Source organism: Morone saxatilis, unplaced genomic scaffold (assembly GCF_004916995.1).
Source record: "Morone saxatilis isolate NCDOM2014 unplaced genomic scaffold, NCSU_SB_2.0 Contig19, whole genome shotgun sequence".
In the NCBI taxonomy this organism is placed as follows: Eukaryota; Metazoa; Chordata; class Actinopteri; family Moronidae; genus Morone; species Morone saxatilis.
In genome coordinates this window covers 15,488,047-15,501,161 of record NW_023339751.1, presented here as the reverse complement: position 1 = coordinate 15,501,161, position 13,115 = coordinate 15,488,047, and the positions used below count along the sequence as shown (strand labels likewise).

General features: G+C 39.1%; 1 protein-coding gene across 1 annotated transcript in view; it reads left to right on the top strand.

The window, feature by feature from the left end:
• oprm1 (opioid receptor, mu 1) overlaps positions 1-8,176 on the top strand; it is a 29,164-nt gene extending 20,988 nt beyond the window's left edge. The window contains exons 4-6 of the mRNA XM_035663824.1: positions 103-281; positions 859-1,042; positions 8,102-8,176. Coding sequence (XP_035519717.1) covers positions 103-281; positions 859-1,042; positions 8,102-8,176 — 438 coding nt within the window. The remainder of the gene's footprint in view (positions 1-102; positions 282-858; positions 1,043-8,101) is intronic.
• The last annotated feature ends 4,939 nt before the right edge of the window (positions 8,177-13,115 follow it).

Genomic DNA, 13,115 nt, shown 5'->3' with positions numbered 1-13,115 from the left:
CCAACACTCATCTTGCACTCCTTCCTCTTCCTCTCCAACATTCATCTTGCACTCCCTCTTATCCCCAACACTAAACCACCTAACTCTTTCACACACACACAGGAAAAGGACAGGAACCTGCGTCGGATCACCCGCATGGTCCTGGTGGTGGTTGCCGTCTTTATCGTCTGCTGGACACCTATCCACATCTTTGTCATTATCACAGCTCTGATTAATATCCCCAGCTCCACACTGCAGACTATCACCTGGCACTTTTGCATCGCTCTGGGCTACACCAACAGGTATGCATCCGGCAGTGGCTTTAGGCAAACATATTCACTCTAGTATCAAAACTATCAGTCCCAAAAATTCTGGTATAATTATTATAATTATAAAAAAACGAGGGTTTTGCTGGTCACTGCTTCCCAAACGTGACAATTTGCTTGATTTTCTGACTGATAGTTTTAAAAAAACTACTTGGAACTCTGGTTGCTGTCATTTTTAATTTGTGGAGGTGTGTGTACTACTGCCACACCTGTATTTTTCTTATGGCAGTCGCTCTCCTGCATTTGCACACAAGGAGTATTCAGTTTTATCAATGAAATGCAACAAGTTGAGTGGTGCTATTTTAGATTGGAAGCCTGGGTAATTGGCAATAACAGGATGCAGAAAAATTGTGTGCTTTACAGATAAGAGGAAATGGTATTGACTTTTTAATAATGTACATTTGTTGGTACACGTTATACAATAACTTAAGTTGACTGGTACTTTACACAGCACACATTATACTGTATATAAAGGTGAAAATTATGTTGACGAGTTCATGGGGAAGCTGATTTTCTGGTGTTAAACTGTGACCTTGTTTTTGCCCCCCTGCAGTAGTCTGAACCCAGTTCTTTATGGCTACCTGGATGAGAACTTCAAACGTTGTTTCCGTGAGTTCTGCACCCCGAGTCCATCAGTGTTGGAGATGCAGAACTCGTCCCGGACCGGAGCCACTAGCCGCAAGGTCCCACAGCGCGAACACAACAGTGCAAACACAGGAGAAAGGTCCAATCAACAGGTAGATGTTGTCTGTGTGTATACATGCCAGTACGTGTATCTACCTACTGGCTTTCTTCTGAGAGATGAGAAGATCAATGCTTCTCTCATGTCTCTGCAGTAAATATTAGGGTTGAGTGAGTACACGGCTACAATTGGTATACTGTACAAATAATGTGTTTAGTATGTGTTAAGTATGAGTATCATCATAGTAAAATGTTTCAACTTCTGATCAACCCATAACAGTTTCAGGCAGAAATTATGTGGGGAGCGTAGGCTGGCCCTTGTGGTCCAATCAGATGAGCTACTGGGTGCCCAGGTGGTCATAATGTTATGGCTGATCAGTGTATACGGTAATGGTGTACTTGTTTATCCATAGTAAATATGATGCTACAGTCAGCAGCTGATCGTAGCTTAGTTTAGCACAAGACTTATCATCAACATAAGGTTGCCACTTTACCAGGCCAAGAAATAATCTGCCAAATATCCTCCCATAAAACCACAAATTGTTGTTTTTGTACGGATTAAATAAAATTAGCATAAAGACATGAGAGTGGTATCAATCTCTTCTCTATCTTCTTTTTTTACTCTTAGCAAGAAAGCTAATAAACATTTGTTAAATGGCTACTTTAAATTCATTTATTTTAGCAATATGGCTGATATTCATGCAAGGGTACTTAACGTAAATAACATGCATACAACATAACATTCAACACACTTTCTCTCTGCAGGTATGACTAGCCTTGGAGGGGTCGTCGATGGATTCTCGCTGTTGTGGCGGCGTTGCCAACGACGACCTCAACTCAGAGGTCACGCAGGTCACCACAGGGCTCTGACCACACACAAACCACACGTACATACAAACAACCCAGGACATGACTGAGACTCAATAGCACAGACCATTTTGACGATGTGTTGCCAGCTTAACTGCAGCGCTGCATCAGGTCAGGCCATTCACCTGCCAACCAGTCTAACTATTACTAACTGCATGGCTGTGCAAGGCTTTTACTCTTACTGAAACAGATACAGGAACGAATTAAACAGAAAACCAAGAAGTTGCTGGACTAAATTGTGCATTAATGCTATTACAGTTTAACAAAATTCTGATCTAGTTTTTGACAATATAGACTACACAGTCTGAAAATGTGCAGTAAAGAAAGAGAAATGTATAGAATAATACATAAAAATGTAAAAACTACTTACTCAAGACAATAATTCAATGTTGTTTTGTTCTGCCCGCTCTGTACAAAGCTGCCTCATTGATCTAAACCTAACCCTCATCCTGTCTCTAATTCTCCAGGCTGTAAAAAAATAAAAAGAGATCAATTAATTGTCATATGTTTGCAGAGTTCATATGACTTCAACGCAATCTGTCAGTTTACTTCCTGATGTTTCCTTTTTCAATTATTTACACGTCTGAGAGGAAATATGGATTAATGGCGGTAACTGCACAGTATAAGATCTAATCTGATTTTAGACTTGTTGCCATTTATTGCCTCTTATCTCCTTCTATTTTTATTTAGTCTCTGTAAAGAAGTTTTCTACCCTGTTTATGGACTTATCATTGAGCAGTCATATACAGTAAAACATTGTATGTTCCCTCTGCTGAATTCGACTAACTTCTGAATGTACAGAAGGAAAACCAGCTGTGTTTATCGCACTGGATCCTTGTGGAACTGTGGATCCTCTAAACCAGCAAAGAAGACACATCAGCATGTTTGCACAGTGTGTGCTTTTGTGGCATATAGTGCGAACATATGGTACTACCGGTGTATGATTAACTACAGCTTACAACAGGCATTACCCGGCGTATGGGTTTTAATGTAGTCACTTCTCCTTTAGACTTTAACAAGTGACCTAAGCAGGATTGTACATCTGTTGTAGTCTTTACAATTGCTTGTGCTTACGTGTTGTGCTTTACTTGCCAGTTGCCTTTACAGTAGCTCTACTCGATATTCTGTGTACCAGTATTTTTCTAACAAGCTGTTAAAAAGAACATGATTGTATTATTCTCCCATGTAAAATACTGTAAGTATTCTCTTGCTTTTATGTGAAGATAATTTGTCAGAAAACGATTTCTGAAGATGATGATGGACCAGCAAGTCATTGTGCTTCTAAATATAATTTTTGTCATATTGAATCTGCCTTGTTAACTCAAGAGATATTAATCAGAAAATAATGTGTGCAAAACCTTAAATTAATTAATTAATTAAAAACATTAATGCAGAGTTTAATTTCATAGAACGTTTTATATGTAATTTGTTTGTTTTGACTGACATACAGTCTGTTTTTGGAATCACTTATCTAATATTAATATATTAGGCTGCACGCCCAGGCAATCTAAAGTGTGTGGTGTCAGTCTAAATGAAGGCTTGTGTGGTTCTCATTAATTTTTTTTTCCAAAGTTGGAGCAGCTGATTACTGCACAGGTTCTACCCGATTTCGATTCGTTGTACATCGTTGTAAGCGTAACGTTATTTAGAAAGGAAAGAGAAAAGTAGAAAATTGTACACTTCTCAGGACAGCTTGCATTCAAACACGTGCGTGCTGTAGAGAGACGCCACAGCGTCCATGGCGACTTGTTTACTTCCAGTACCTCCCGGATTCGTGTATACAGTAGCAACCGTTACCAGATTAGAAATCAGTCAGTTGGAAACATTAAAAGTCCACCAGAGTTCGCTACAGTTGATAAAAATCTGCCAGCAACAGTTTGCACTTTAGCTCACGGTGAGGTCTACATCTGTTTGAAATGAAAGACCCATTGTTTCAAAAGTAAACAAAAATTCTAAATTTACCTGTTGCTTAGCAACAGTAACTCAGCAAACTGTCAGTTGTGGTAATTATATTTATTGAACACATTGTGTGGCATTAATTTAATAAGAAGCTTAAGACATAATGCATTGCAGCAGTCGACACTTGGTGCACCATAGAGAATATACCGGTACTCTTGAAGGTAAATTCAAATAAAATGAATTCGATGCTGTCAATGATCTGTACACACGATACCGTCAAACTCGCTTTTTTAAATATTTTTTTTGTTTACATGACTTATGACTCCATCATGACTGAACTTGTATTCTATTCTTGAAACAAAATTTCTTGCAATCTCATGTACAGACGAAAATGTCTACTTTATGGACGACACGTAACACAATACATATAATTTTACTGTTAATCAGTGCATTGTCAATGGAATAAAATGAAACTCTGAATCTCACTAAATGCATTTTTTTCTTGTATCTAAATAAAGTATCATCTACAATGTGGTCTGTTGTTTCTTTAAATACAAGTAGATCTTCATCATTTTAAACCTGAAACACACTACAGCTTTTCTTTTCTGTACAGTCAGAAGCACAAACATCAAACAATAAAAATGAATCAGAAAAAGTGGACTATCAGAGCAGACATAACTAAAATTCAGCAACTATTTGCAACTATAGTTTTTACTTCCTACTATGATTTATTACCAAATGACTGCTTTTAAAAACATATTATTGAGACATCGAACATATATCAGCCACAAGGTGCTTTGTCAGCCTATTGTGTATATGTGTAGCCTATTTGGTGATGGATTGAGATGTCACAGCAGACATTTTGACTTGTTATTGCAATAAAATGAAATCACAGGTATAATTAATAAGATTAACATTGACTCTGTTCCAGTTTAACTGTCCTAGTATGGCATATCAGTGAGCCAGTATGCACACCAAAATGTGTACCCTGCTGTGTTTAACAAAATAAATGTCCACTAATGTCTCTTAGGAAGAACTTGATGTTTTCCTTGTTGTTTTTCCTCATGGGAAATCCCTTAAAAAACTGATGAAAACTGGAGTGGAGTTCTGTAAGACTGACAGATTGAAGGCTGAGGGGACGAGGGAGCAAAAAAAAAAAAAAGGAGCATGCATTGGAATATTCTACATTTTTTATGTACAATGCATGATGGAATATACTGTATAATCATATGCAATTATGCATTTATATTATTACTGTTACATTTTATGATATTTAATGAAAGCCATCTTTTATTCCTCCGTTTTCAATGAATCATTTGGCTTGCTTAAGAGCAGGTGTGTTTCATTTTCCTTGTGTGTTTCAGTTCCTCTCTGACCCTGCCCCCTCACTCAGCAAGTGGCCACGCTCTTGACATATGGTGCTACGTATCACCAAGTGTCGAGGGAATTAAAATGGACTGAAACCTGTTCCCACACCATTTTATATCTTCACACTGGGATTGGGATTGCCGTGAATGCAGTGAAGCAAGCTTTGATTCTTTCATCTAAAAAAAAAAAGAGGTGATTTACGGAGGCTGCTTCCTAACGTTGAGGAAAGTTTGAGCTGGCACAGAATGTCACTTCAGATTTCGTCTAAAATTTAAATGTATTCAAAAAGTTATGTGTGAACATTATCAACCCAGACAATCTGCAAGGTCACTGTGGATTCAGTGTGTATACATGAGGTGCTGGTTTGTGTGTGAGAAAACATCAGCACGGCCTCTGTCTCTGTGTGGGTGTTTATGGCATGTATGTCTGTATACATGCCTTCAACTCTATTTTGTCACATACGGGGTTGTTGAAGAGCCAGGCATTATATTATTGGAGTTGGCAGCATGATTAGTTTTGTCATAGCGATTATCATCAAGTGGCGCTGAATGTCACATCCTCCTGCAGAGACAGTGCTCTCCTTTAGATGCGATGTTGTGGAGCTGCCTTTGTCTGTCCATAAAAAGCTAATCAACCAAACCAGACCTAATCAAACAAACAAAATTAAATGACCTCTTGTCATGAGGAGCAAAAGTCAGGTTCTGTAAGAGAAGGTTGAAATACATTTTGTGTTAGAGAAATCTGAGAGAAATGTGCCTCATTTCTTTCCCCTGTGGAACCTTAACTGAGAATTTATACAAATGCGCACATTCTGTTAATGAGCTTAATCATCCTGTTATGATGCATGTAAACACAATTATTCCGCACACATGTTCACTGGGTATATGATGTGATATCACTGTTTAAAGGTACAATTTTGATTTCATGTGCAACAGCATGAATGATGAGATTCAGCGTTTTATCTGTACTTAGGAATAGGAAATGCGATTCCTATTCATTTTAGGATGTCATGCTGTGCTCCGGATGTTGTGGTTATCTGCTTCATACTGTACATTGCTGTTCTGCTCTGAGGACTCCAGGGGAAAAGCCAGAGGCAAGAGTCTTGTTTTATGTTTTTCAAGTGGCTTTGCTCAGGTCATAACCAAAGCCTCAAGTAAACAGGCTTTTGACTGATCATAGAATGTAATCAATAAGAAAATAATGTGAGTTTCTAACAGCAAATAAACGTAAATCCTCTATGAACCCTCACACAGCAGACGCAGGAAGGAGTGAGATTGTATGTTCAGAGCTGTGCCAAATCCGATTTAAGTCCTTCAGGCCTTGACACTCCAGCAACTCAGCACTGTCATAGAGCTGGAGTTTCCACAGGCTATTTCACACTTAGATTAATGGCTAACGCGCTCTCATCATCTGACCAAGAAGAAGATTGCGGTTTACAGCGCATCAGGAGGTTAAGAGGCGGACGCCGGAGAGAGAATCTCAGGTGTGGTGGGGAAATTAAAGGCATGGATTGTCCCGAGCACACAGACAGGAGGTGAGTCAGATAAACAAACTAGCCAGTTGGTCGAGCTAATGTATCAGTAAGCAAATGAGTGGAGCAGACCGCTGAGTCTTGTAAAGCTGCCATCCACCTCATTACTTTGTCCGCCAATGAACCAGCCATCCAGCCAAAGCCGGGAGCTCGACAGCTGACCAATGAGCCGCCTCAGTTTGTCCATCGCCCAATGTGCCATCGTTGTAACAACCCTATAGGGTGTAGTTTGTTTTTTACTTCTTCTATCTATCTGCCTCGGTTGCCTGCTGGTTTGGAATGAGCTCCATCTTAGGCAATTGGTTTAAATCACTGGAAATATCGCTGACTCCATTTTTTTACTAGGCTATCACTCAGCAGCACACAAGCCATCCAGTCAGGCAATATTCCCATCCATCCACCTGATTTCATTACCCTTTCCTCCTGCTAGTGCTTTGCTTTGCAGTTCCCAGGTCTGCTCACTAAAAGATTGGCTATCAAAGTTTGATTATCTTGCCCCTGTGACTATTATTTTACCATAGGTGTAGCTCTGCAAAAGTGAGATAAAACTACATCTATCTGGTTGGAGGCAGAGTGCAAAAGTAAAAAACGAGAGGAAAAGAATGCATACTGAATCTTGAAACTCTTTCACACATACATACAGTATATACACATGAGTGATCCTTCAGTGCAGTAAATAAACTTGTGTTCCTATCTGCCAGCACATATTTCACTGAATTTGGAACTATTACACACTTGACCTTATACCTTGTTTAAGGGCTCTTCATGAGACACATTGTACAGAGTAGTTGTAATACAAGGAAACACTTCACCTACCTGGTTCACATTAATGCCACTATCCACAAAATGGTATTTTTAACTCTCTAAAGTATAAATTATATATTAAATTATAAAGGAGAGCCTTGAGAAGAAAACATTGTTTTGAATTAAAGCTGGCTAATTATTATTTTATTCATTCATTTATTTATTATAGTATTCTTTTAAAAAGGATTATTCCATAACAAAGACGCGTGGTATCGTTTTTTATTTCATCCCCCTGCTGGCCCTTACATAGAACGTCTCTAAGCCTGTAACGTCACATGGTCGACAATAAACCTGGACCCCTATTGTAGCCGACACTAACGTGGTCTTTCTCTCGGTTTAACGTCAGCCAGCAGATGGAGGCAGCGGAACGTGGATGATTATGTTACCTGACCATTTTTATAGCAAAGTAAACATGTGAACAAGTATAGCAAGCACACAAAGTGCAGTGAACGCCACTCTAATCAAGTTAACCACCCTTAGCTCCAAAGCTAGAAGCAAGCTAATGTTCGATAGCTGATGCTGAGATAAACATGTTTGCTAACCGTCCAAGTGACTCACCTATCTGGGTGTGTTTTCAGGTACCAGATAAAGGTGGATGTGAATTTTGTTCTTTCCCGTGTGCATGGGTTTTCTCTGGGTGCTCCAGTTTCCCGGTCAATTCTCCAGCTCAGATCTGGAGTTGGCCCCAGGTGCCGCACAATGGCTGCCCAATTACTCCTAGTACTTAGGATGGGTTAAATGCAGAGAATACATTTCCCTACAGGAATCAATAAACTGATAACTTTTTTTTGATGTTGCATTTAGTAAATCTTTTGTTTGGGCCTTGTGTGAAGTTACTGTAGTCAAAGGTTATGAGAAACAGCCCAGCAGCTGCAGGTGTGCTCCCCATGGTGTCATTGCTGCAGTTTAAACCCACAGTGCCTTTATCTGCAGCGTGTGTCTATGGTGGGACATCTTGCTTTTTATCCCACCCATATTAACAGGTTAGAGCAGACAGATAGCCCTATGGTCGACAGCAACAAAGTTACAGCAGAAATGCACTCTGTGTGGACACCATAGCTGCATGAGCTGCAGCAGCTCAGCAAGGCAACACTCACACACTGCTCATGCATGCTGTGTGAACGAGAGGTTAATCATCTGTGGCCACATGCGTAATGTTACACATGATAATAAGGGAAATTCAAGTTCCCATCTCTGTTATATAATGAAAATCACTAGTATTCCTAATAATGTCCTATGCAAGTTCATGGAACTCACTTATTACTGGAAACTGTATCCTCCATTTATGTTGAATTTAATGTTTGCCTGTGAACAAATTTCACATTATTTCATGATCAGATGACCTACTGTGCAAGAATTAACTAGTCAGTGTACCGAGCATTGACATATATGTAATGGACAGAGATTCCGGGTCTAAAAAGTGAAGCCAATGCAAGTGTCTTAAAACCTGCATTCTATGTAAAGGCCAGCAGGGGGAGCTCCAGTGGATGCAATAAAAAAAGATACTATTAATAAGGACCCGACTTATAACTTGATTTATTTGCTCAGTAAACATTTTACTAATGAGTTTATGGTCTCAATCGCTAGTTTCAAGTCTTCTTCCATACATTATGATTTTCATTTAGTAAATTATGGTTCAATTCAAAGTATAATAGAAGATAAATCAGCGTATGCTTTTGGGTGTGGCTGGTGGCTACCTTATGATTGAGAAGTCACTCTTAGTGAATCTGTCCAGCTCACTGCATGAAACTCAGATCAAACTGTCAAACTAGGCAGTGCTGATCAAATACAAAGCAGGATTATGTTACTGCGTTGCCTAGTTTACACCTAAAATTATTTCAGAAACATATTTTAGTGTACTGTTTAGCTGTAATATGAGATTGCGTGTGACTAGGCGAGCCACCATTGTTTCCTGCTACTCACGAGTCGAAACTGCGCAGCCAATGAGAACAGCTCAACTGGCAGTACGTTATACTGTCTTAGGATAGGCCACAATAAATCTTTGTCCACTCATGACATGGTTGATTTAGGTGAGGTGAGGAGCCTGCACAGAGCCCAAAGGATACTAAAAAACAGTAGCCACAGCCTGTTCACCCTGCTGCCATCTGAAAAGAGGTACAAATGCTTCTGCTGCCTTAGGACCAGACTTAAAGACAGCTACTTCCCTCAGGCCGTAGGACTGCTAAATTCATCCGCAGCACTTCATCATGCAAAATTTTATTTTTTTATTTGTATGACTTATTAATCAATTGTAAATAATATATATAAACGCCTATATACATAAAGGTGTTGTAAAATGACAATTATAGTAGTAGTAATATTAAATCCTTTTTTCAGCAATATCCCCACAGTGTCCACTAATTAAAATGTAAGAAGAATGTAAAAGGGATTGTTATGCCAACTGCATTAATACATATTAAGGTACAGAGCGCTACAGACTCAAGAAAAGGCAGTTAATTATTCTCACCATCAAAAACGGACACAGACAATGGGAAGGAGTAGCATCATGTAACCAGCTGTATTAAAAGCACATCTCATTTCCCCCACTTGTCTCATTTCTCCTGCTTCAAATGGATGTAAGAAGACTAATTACTTACATATAATTGTATTCTCATTATGATGCAAATTCCACATCTTTTCAAGTGTCTGGTGCCCCCATTATGCAATCAGCTTCTCTTATGACATGGGACTGGAGATACAGTCCAGTTTTATCTCTCAAATCACACTGACTGAACTGAACACACTGCACTATACCACAAGTTTAAAGGTATAGAAACTAATCAAGGCTCACAAGCTCCTCTGGGCACCCTTACTTTTTTCTGTTTTATGAACTAAGGACAATACACCCAGCAGCTTCTGCCAGGACGTGCTATCGGAAATATAATCTCTATCCCTGTAGATCTCCATGGTGCAGTGTGATAAATGAACCTTCTTCTCTTATTACTGTTATCCTTCATTGGCAAGTTGTTCTCATCAAGTATTTTTCTACAGACAATTAATAGTCATGGACAGCGGCCCTCATGAGCCCCAAATGAATAGAGTATGTTGTCTAGTTTAATCACACCTGAAGCTGAATCTCAAAGAAGTGATCTTATATCATGATGGATCCTTTTCCCATACCTAAATGTCTTACAGTGACTTAAATGCATAGCTTATCAGTATGTCAGAGGAAGACTTGGTTGATTCTTTCTTTTATATCCAGTTATTTATATTCATCACAAGCTGAACACATAAAAACAGAAATAGTACCACCAACATCTATAGACAATCCATCCCCCCACCCCACGTGTACCTTAGCTTGCAAATGCTCAGACAATTTTCACCTTGTGTGGCATGTGGTTTTCCATGTATAAATTGCCAGAAGAGCTGTAAATCCTTCAACGTGGCTCCAACAAAAGCAGTCACATTCCTGCATAAAGGCAGCAAACGGTTACAATGTTTTTATGTATGAGGGGCTTATGTAACCACTCAGATGACCGTATCTCCAGCGTTGGCTATTACTATGACTATTGTGTTCTGCTTCCTTCTGCTCTCTCTCCACATCTCCACTACTGTTTCTAATAAACAACAAGAAAAAGGGGGCGACTGAGCTCAACAAGCAACAAGTTAATAATAAAAAACTTGAAATTGAAAAGGAAAAGAACCTGTGCAAAAGTCAGCTAATTATCCAAAGTGTTCCCATCAGGGGATTGGAGTTGGAAATAAGCTTTGGCTATAAAAACCTTTTCAACACATGGGACACTGCTATTGCAACAGTTTATGTAATTTACCTTCAGATAACTTGAATAAAACAGTTGCACCTTCTTGTCATTATAGAACTTCAGGGATGAATGCACACTATTAGTATGTAAGATGAATAACAACTCTACTCTACTCACCCACACAAGCACAAATAATTTAGTACAAATGCACTTACAGAAAATCACCAATTTCAAAATGCTGTTTAGGGTTTTGGATAGAATAAACAATCATCCTAATAGAAAGGGCCTGTCTGTGATATCAGTGCAAAATGCAAGTGAGCTCTAGCGGTGTGTTTCTAGTAGGGATGGGAGGATTACACTGAAAATGTAATCTGTTGCGATCACTAATTACCTATTTAAAATTGTAGTCAGTAATTAATCCAAGTATCACAATATTAAAGTAACGTAACTTGATTTATTTCCGTTACTTTTGGATTACCTCAACTCCAAATATGCAAATAAAAACAAGAGAAAAGAAACGTCAGTAACAAGTATCGATGCAACTGTACTCTGTAAGACAGCAGAACAATGTAACCACAGAAAAAAAGGAAATGGAAACGAAAAAAAAAAGTGTCCTTTGGTTAGTGTATTTTTAAACAAAAGCTGTCAGTCTTTCACTTTGGTAGAGATTGAACTATTTCAACAACTATCCAACTGCTATTTCATAGCCATGAAATGTTATACAGATACTCAAGTCCTAATTTAATATCTCCTTACTTTGGTAATCGCCTGGCTTTTCCTCTAGTTCCACCACAAGGCTGACATTTTTGGTTTTAGGTGAAATGTCTCAACAACTTTAGGATGGATTGCAATGGAATCTGGCAGAGACATTCATGTGCCCCTCTGGATGAATTGTAGTAGCGTTTCATCTCATTTTCATCGTTAATTTACCAATACTTTGGTTTGTGACCAAATACGACCCCTCTGTACTATGTATTTAGTGCTAACTAAGAAATATTAGCATGCCAACATGTTAAACTAAGATGGTCAACATGGTAACCTGCAATAAAAAAAAAAAATAGCATTTAGTATTGTAATGTGAGCATGTTAGTTGCCACTTAGGCAACATTTTGACCAATCTATGGTGAAAAGAAGTACCAGAATTCAACATGCTGCTACATAAACTCTAAACTTCATGTCATTTAAAAAAAGGAAAACAGAGTTCTGCACCATTTTAGGGTGAACATCCTGTATAAACATCTTCGATGTAAGGTATGGTAACTTAACAGATCTGCTCTTTACCGAAGGCGATTTGAGTCACACCTCTTCCGTACCGCCGCTGGGAGCCGGAACCCCAGAGCTCTGTCGTTTACTGGAGGGTGAAAATGATATCCATACCAAACATACCACGCAAAGTGTCTCGAACCAGATTGCTTCTGTGTAGTCGAGGAAGACTAGGAGACGGGGACAATATACCTTATGCAGTGGTTCGACTAAAGGGAAACCACACACAAACATACTGAAGTCAATCGTGTACTGCCATTCGTTTTTTAAATACAGAGTCGGTCCCCAAGCTTGTTTATTCTGTTCATTATCTCGACTTTGCAGAAGATTAATTGTACATCTGTTATAAATACTGTGGATCAGTAGCTAAGTGCCGTTTAGGCCGGCCGCTAGCAGCGTTGTTCCGTGGCCAGACCTTTAGTCTCCCCTGTTTACTCTACTAGTTGGAGGAATCACTCTAGCCGGAGAGTCGCGTTTCGCTCTCGCGGGCGACGTCGTTGGGTATGGTCGTTGTCTTAAATTATATTACATCCTGGACTTCCTATCTTAACTACTCTTTTCGTCACTCTGTTAAGTAGCGCTGGCTTTTGGAGCACATGGGTCGCGTGTTGCAAACGTGTCGTTTGGAGAATAAAAAAGCCGTCAATGAGCAAACCAGTCATCCTCTGTGGTCAGTAGAACCGGTCATTTCTTAAA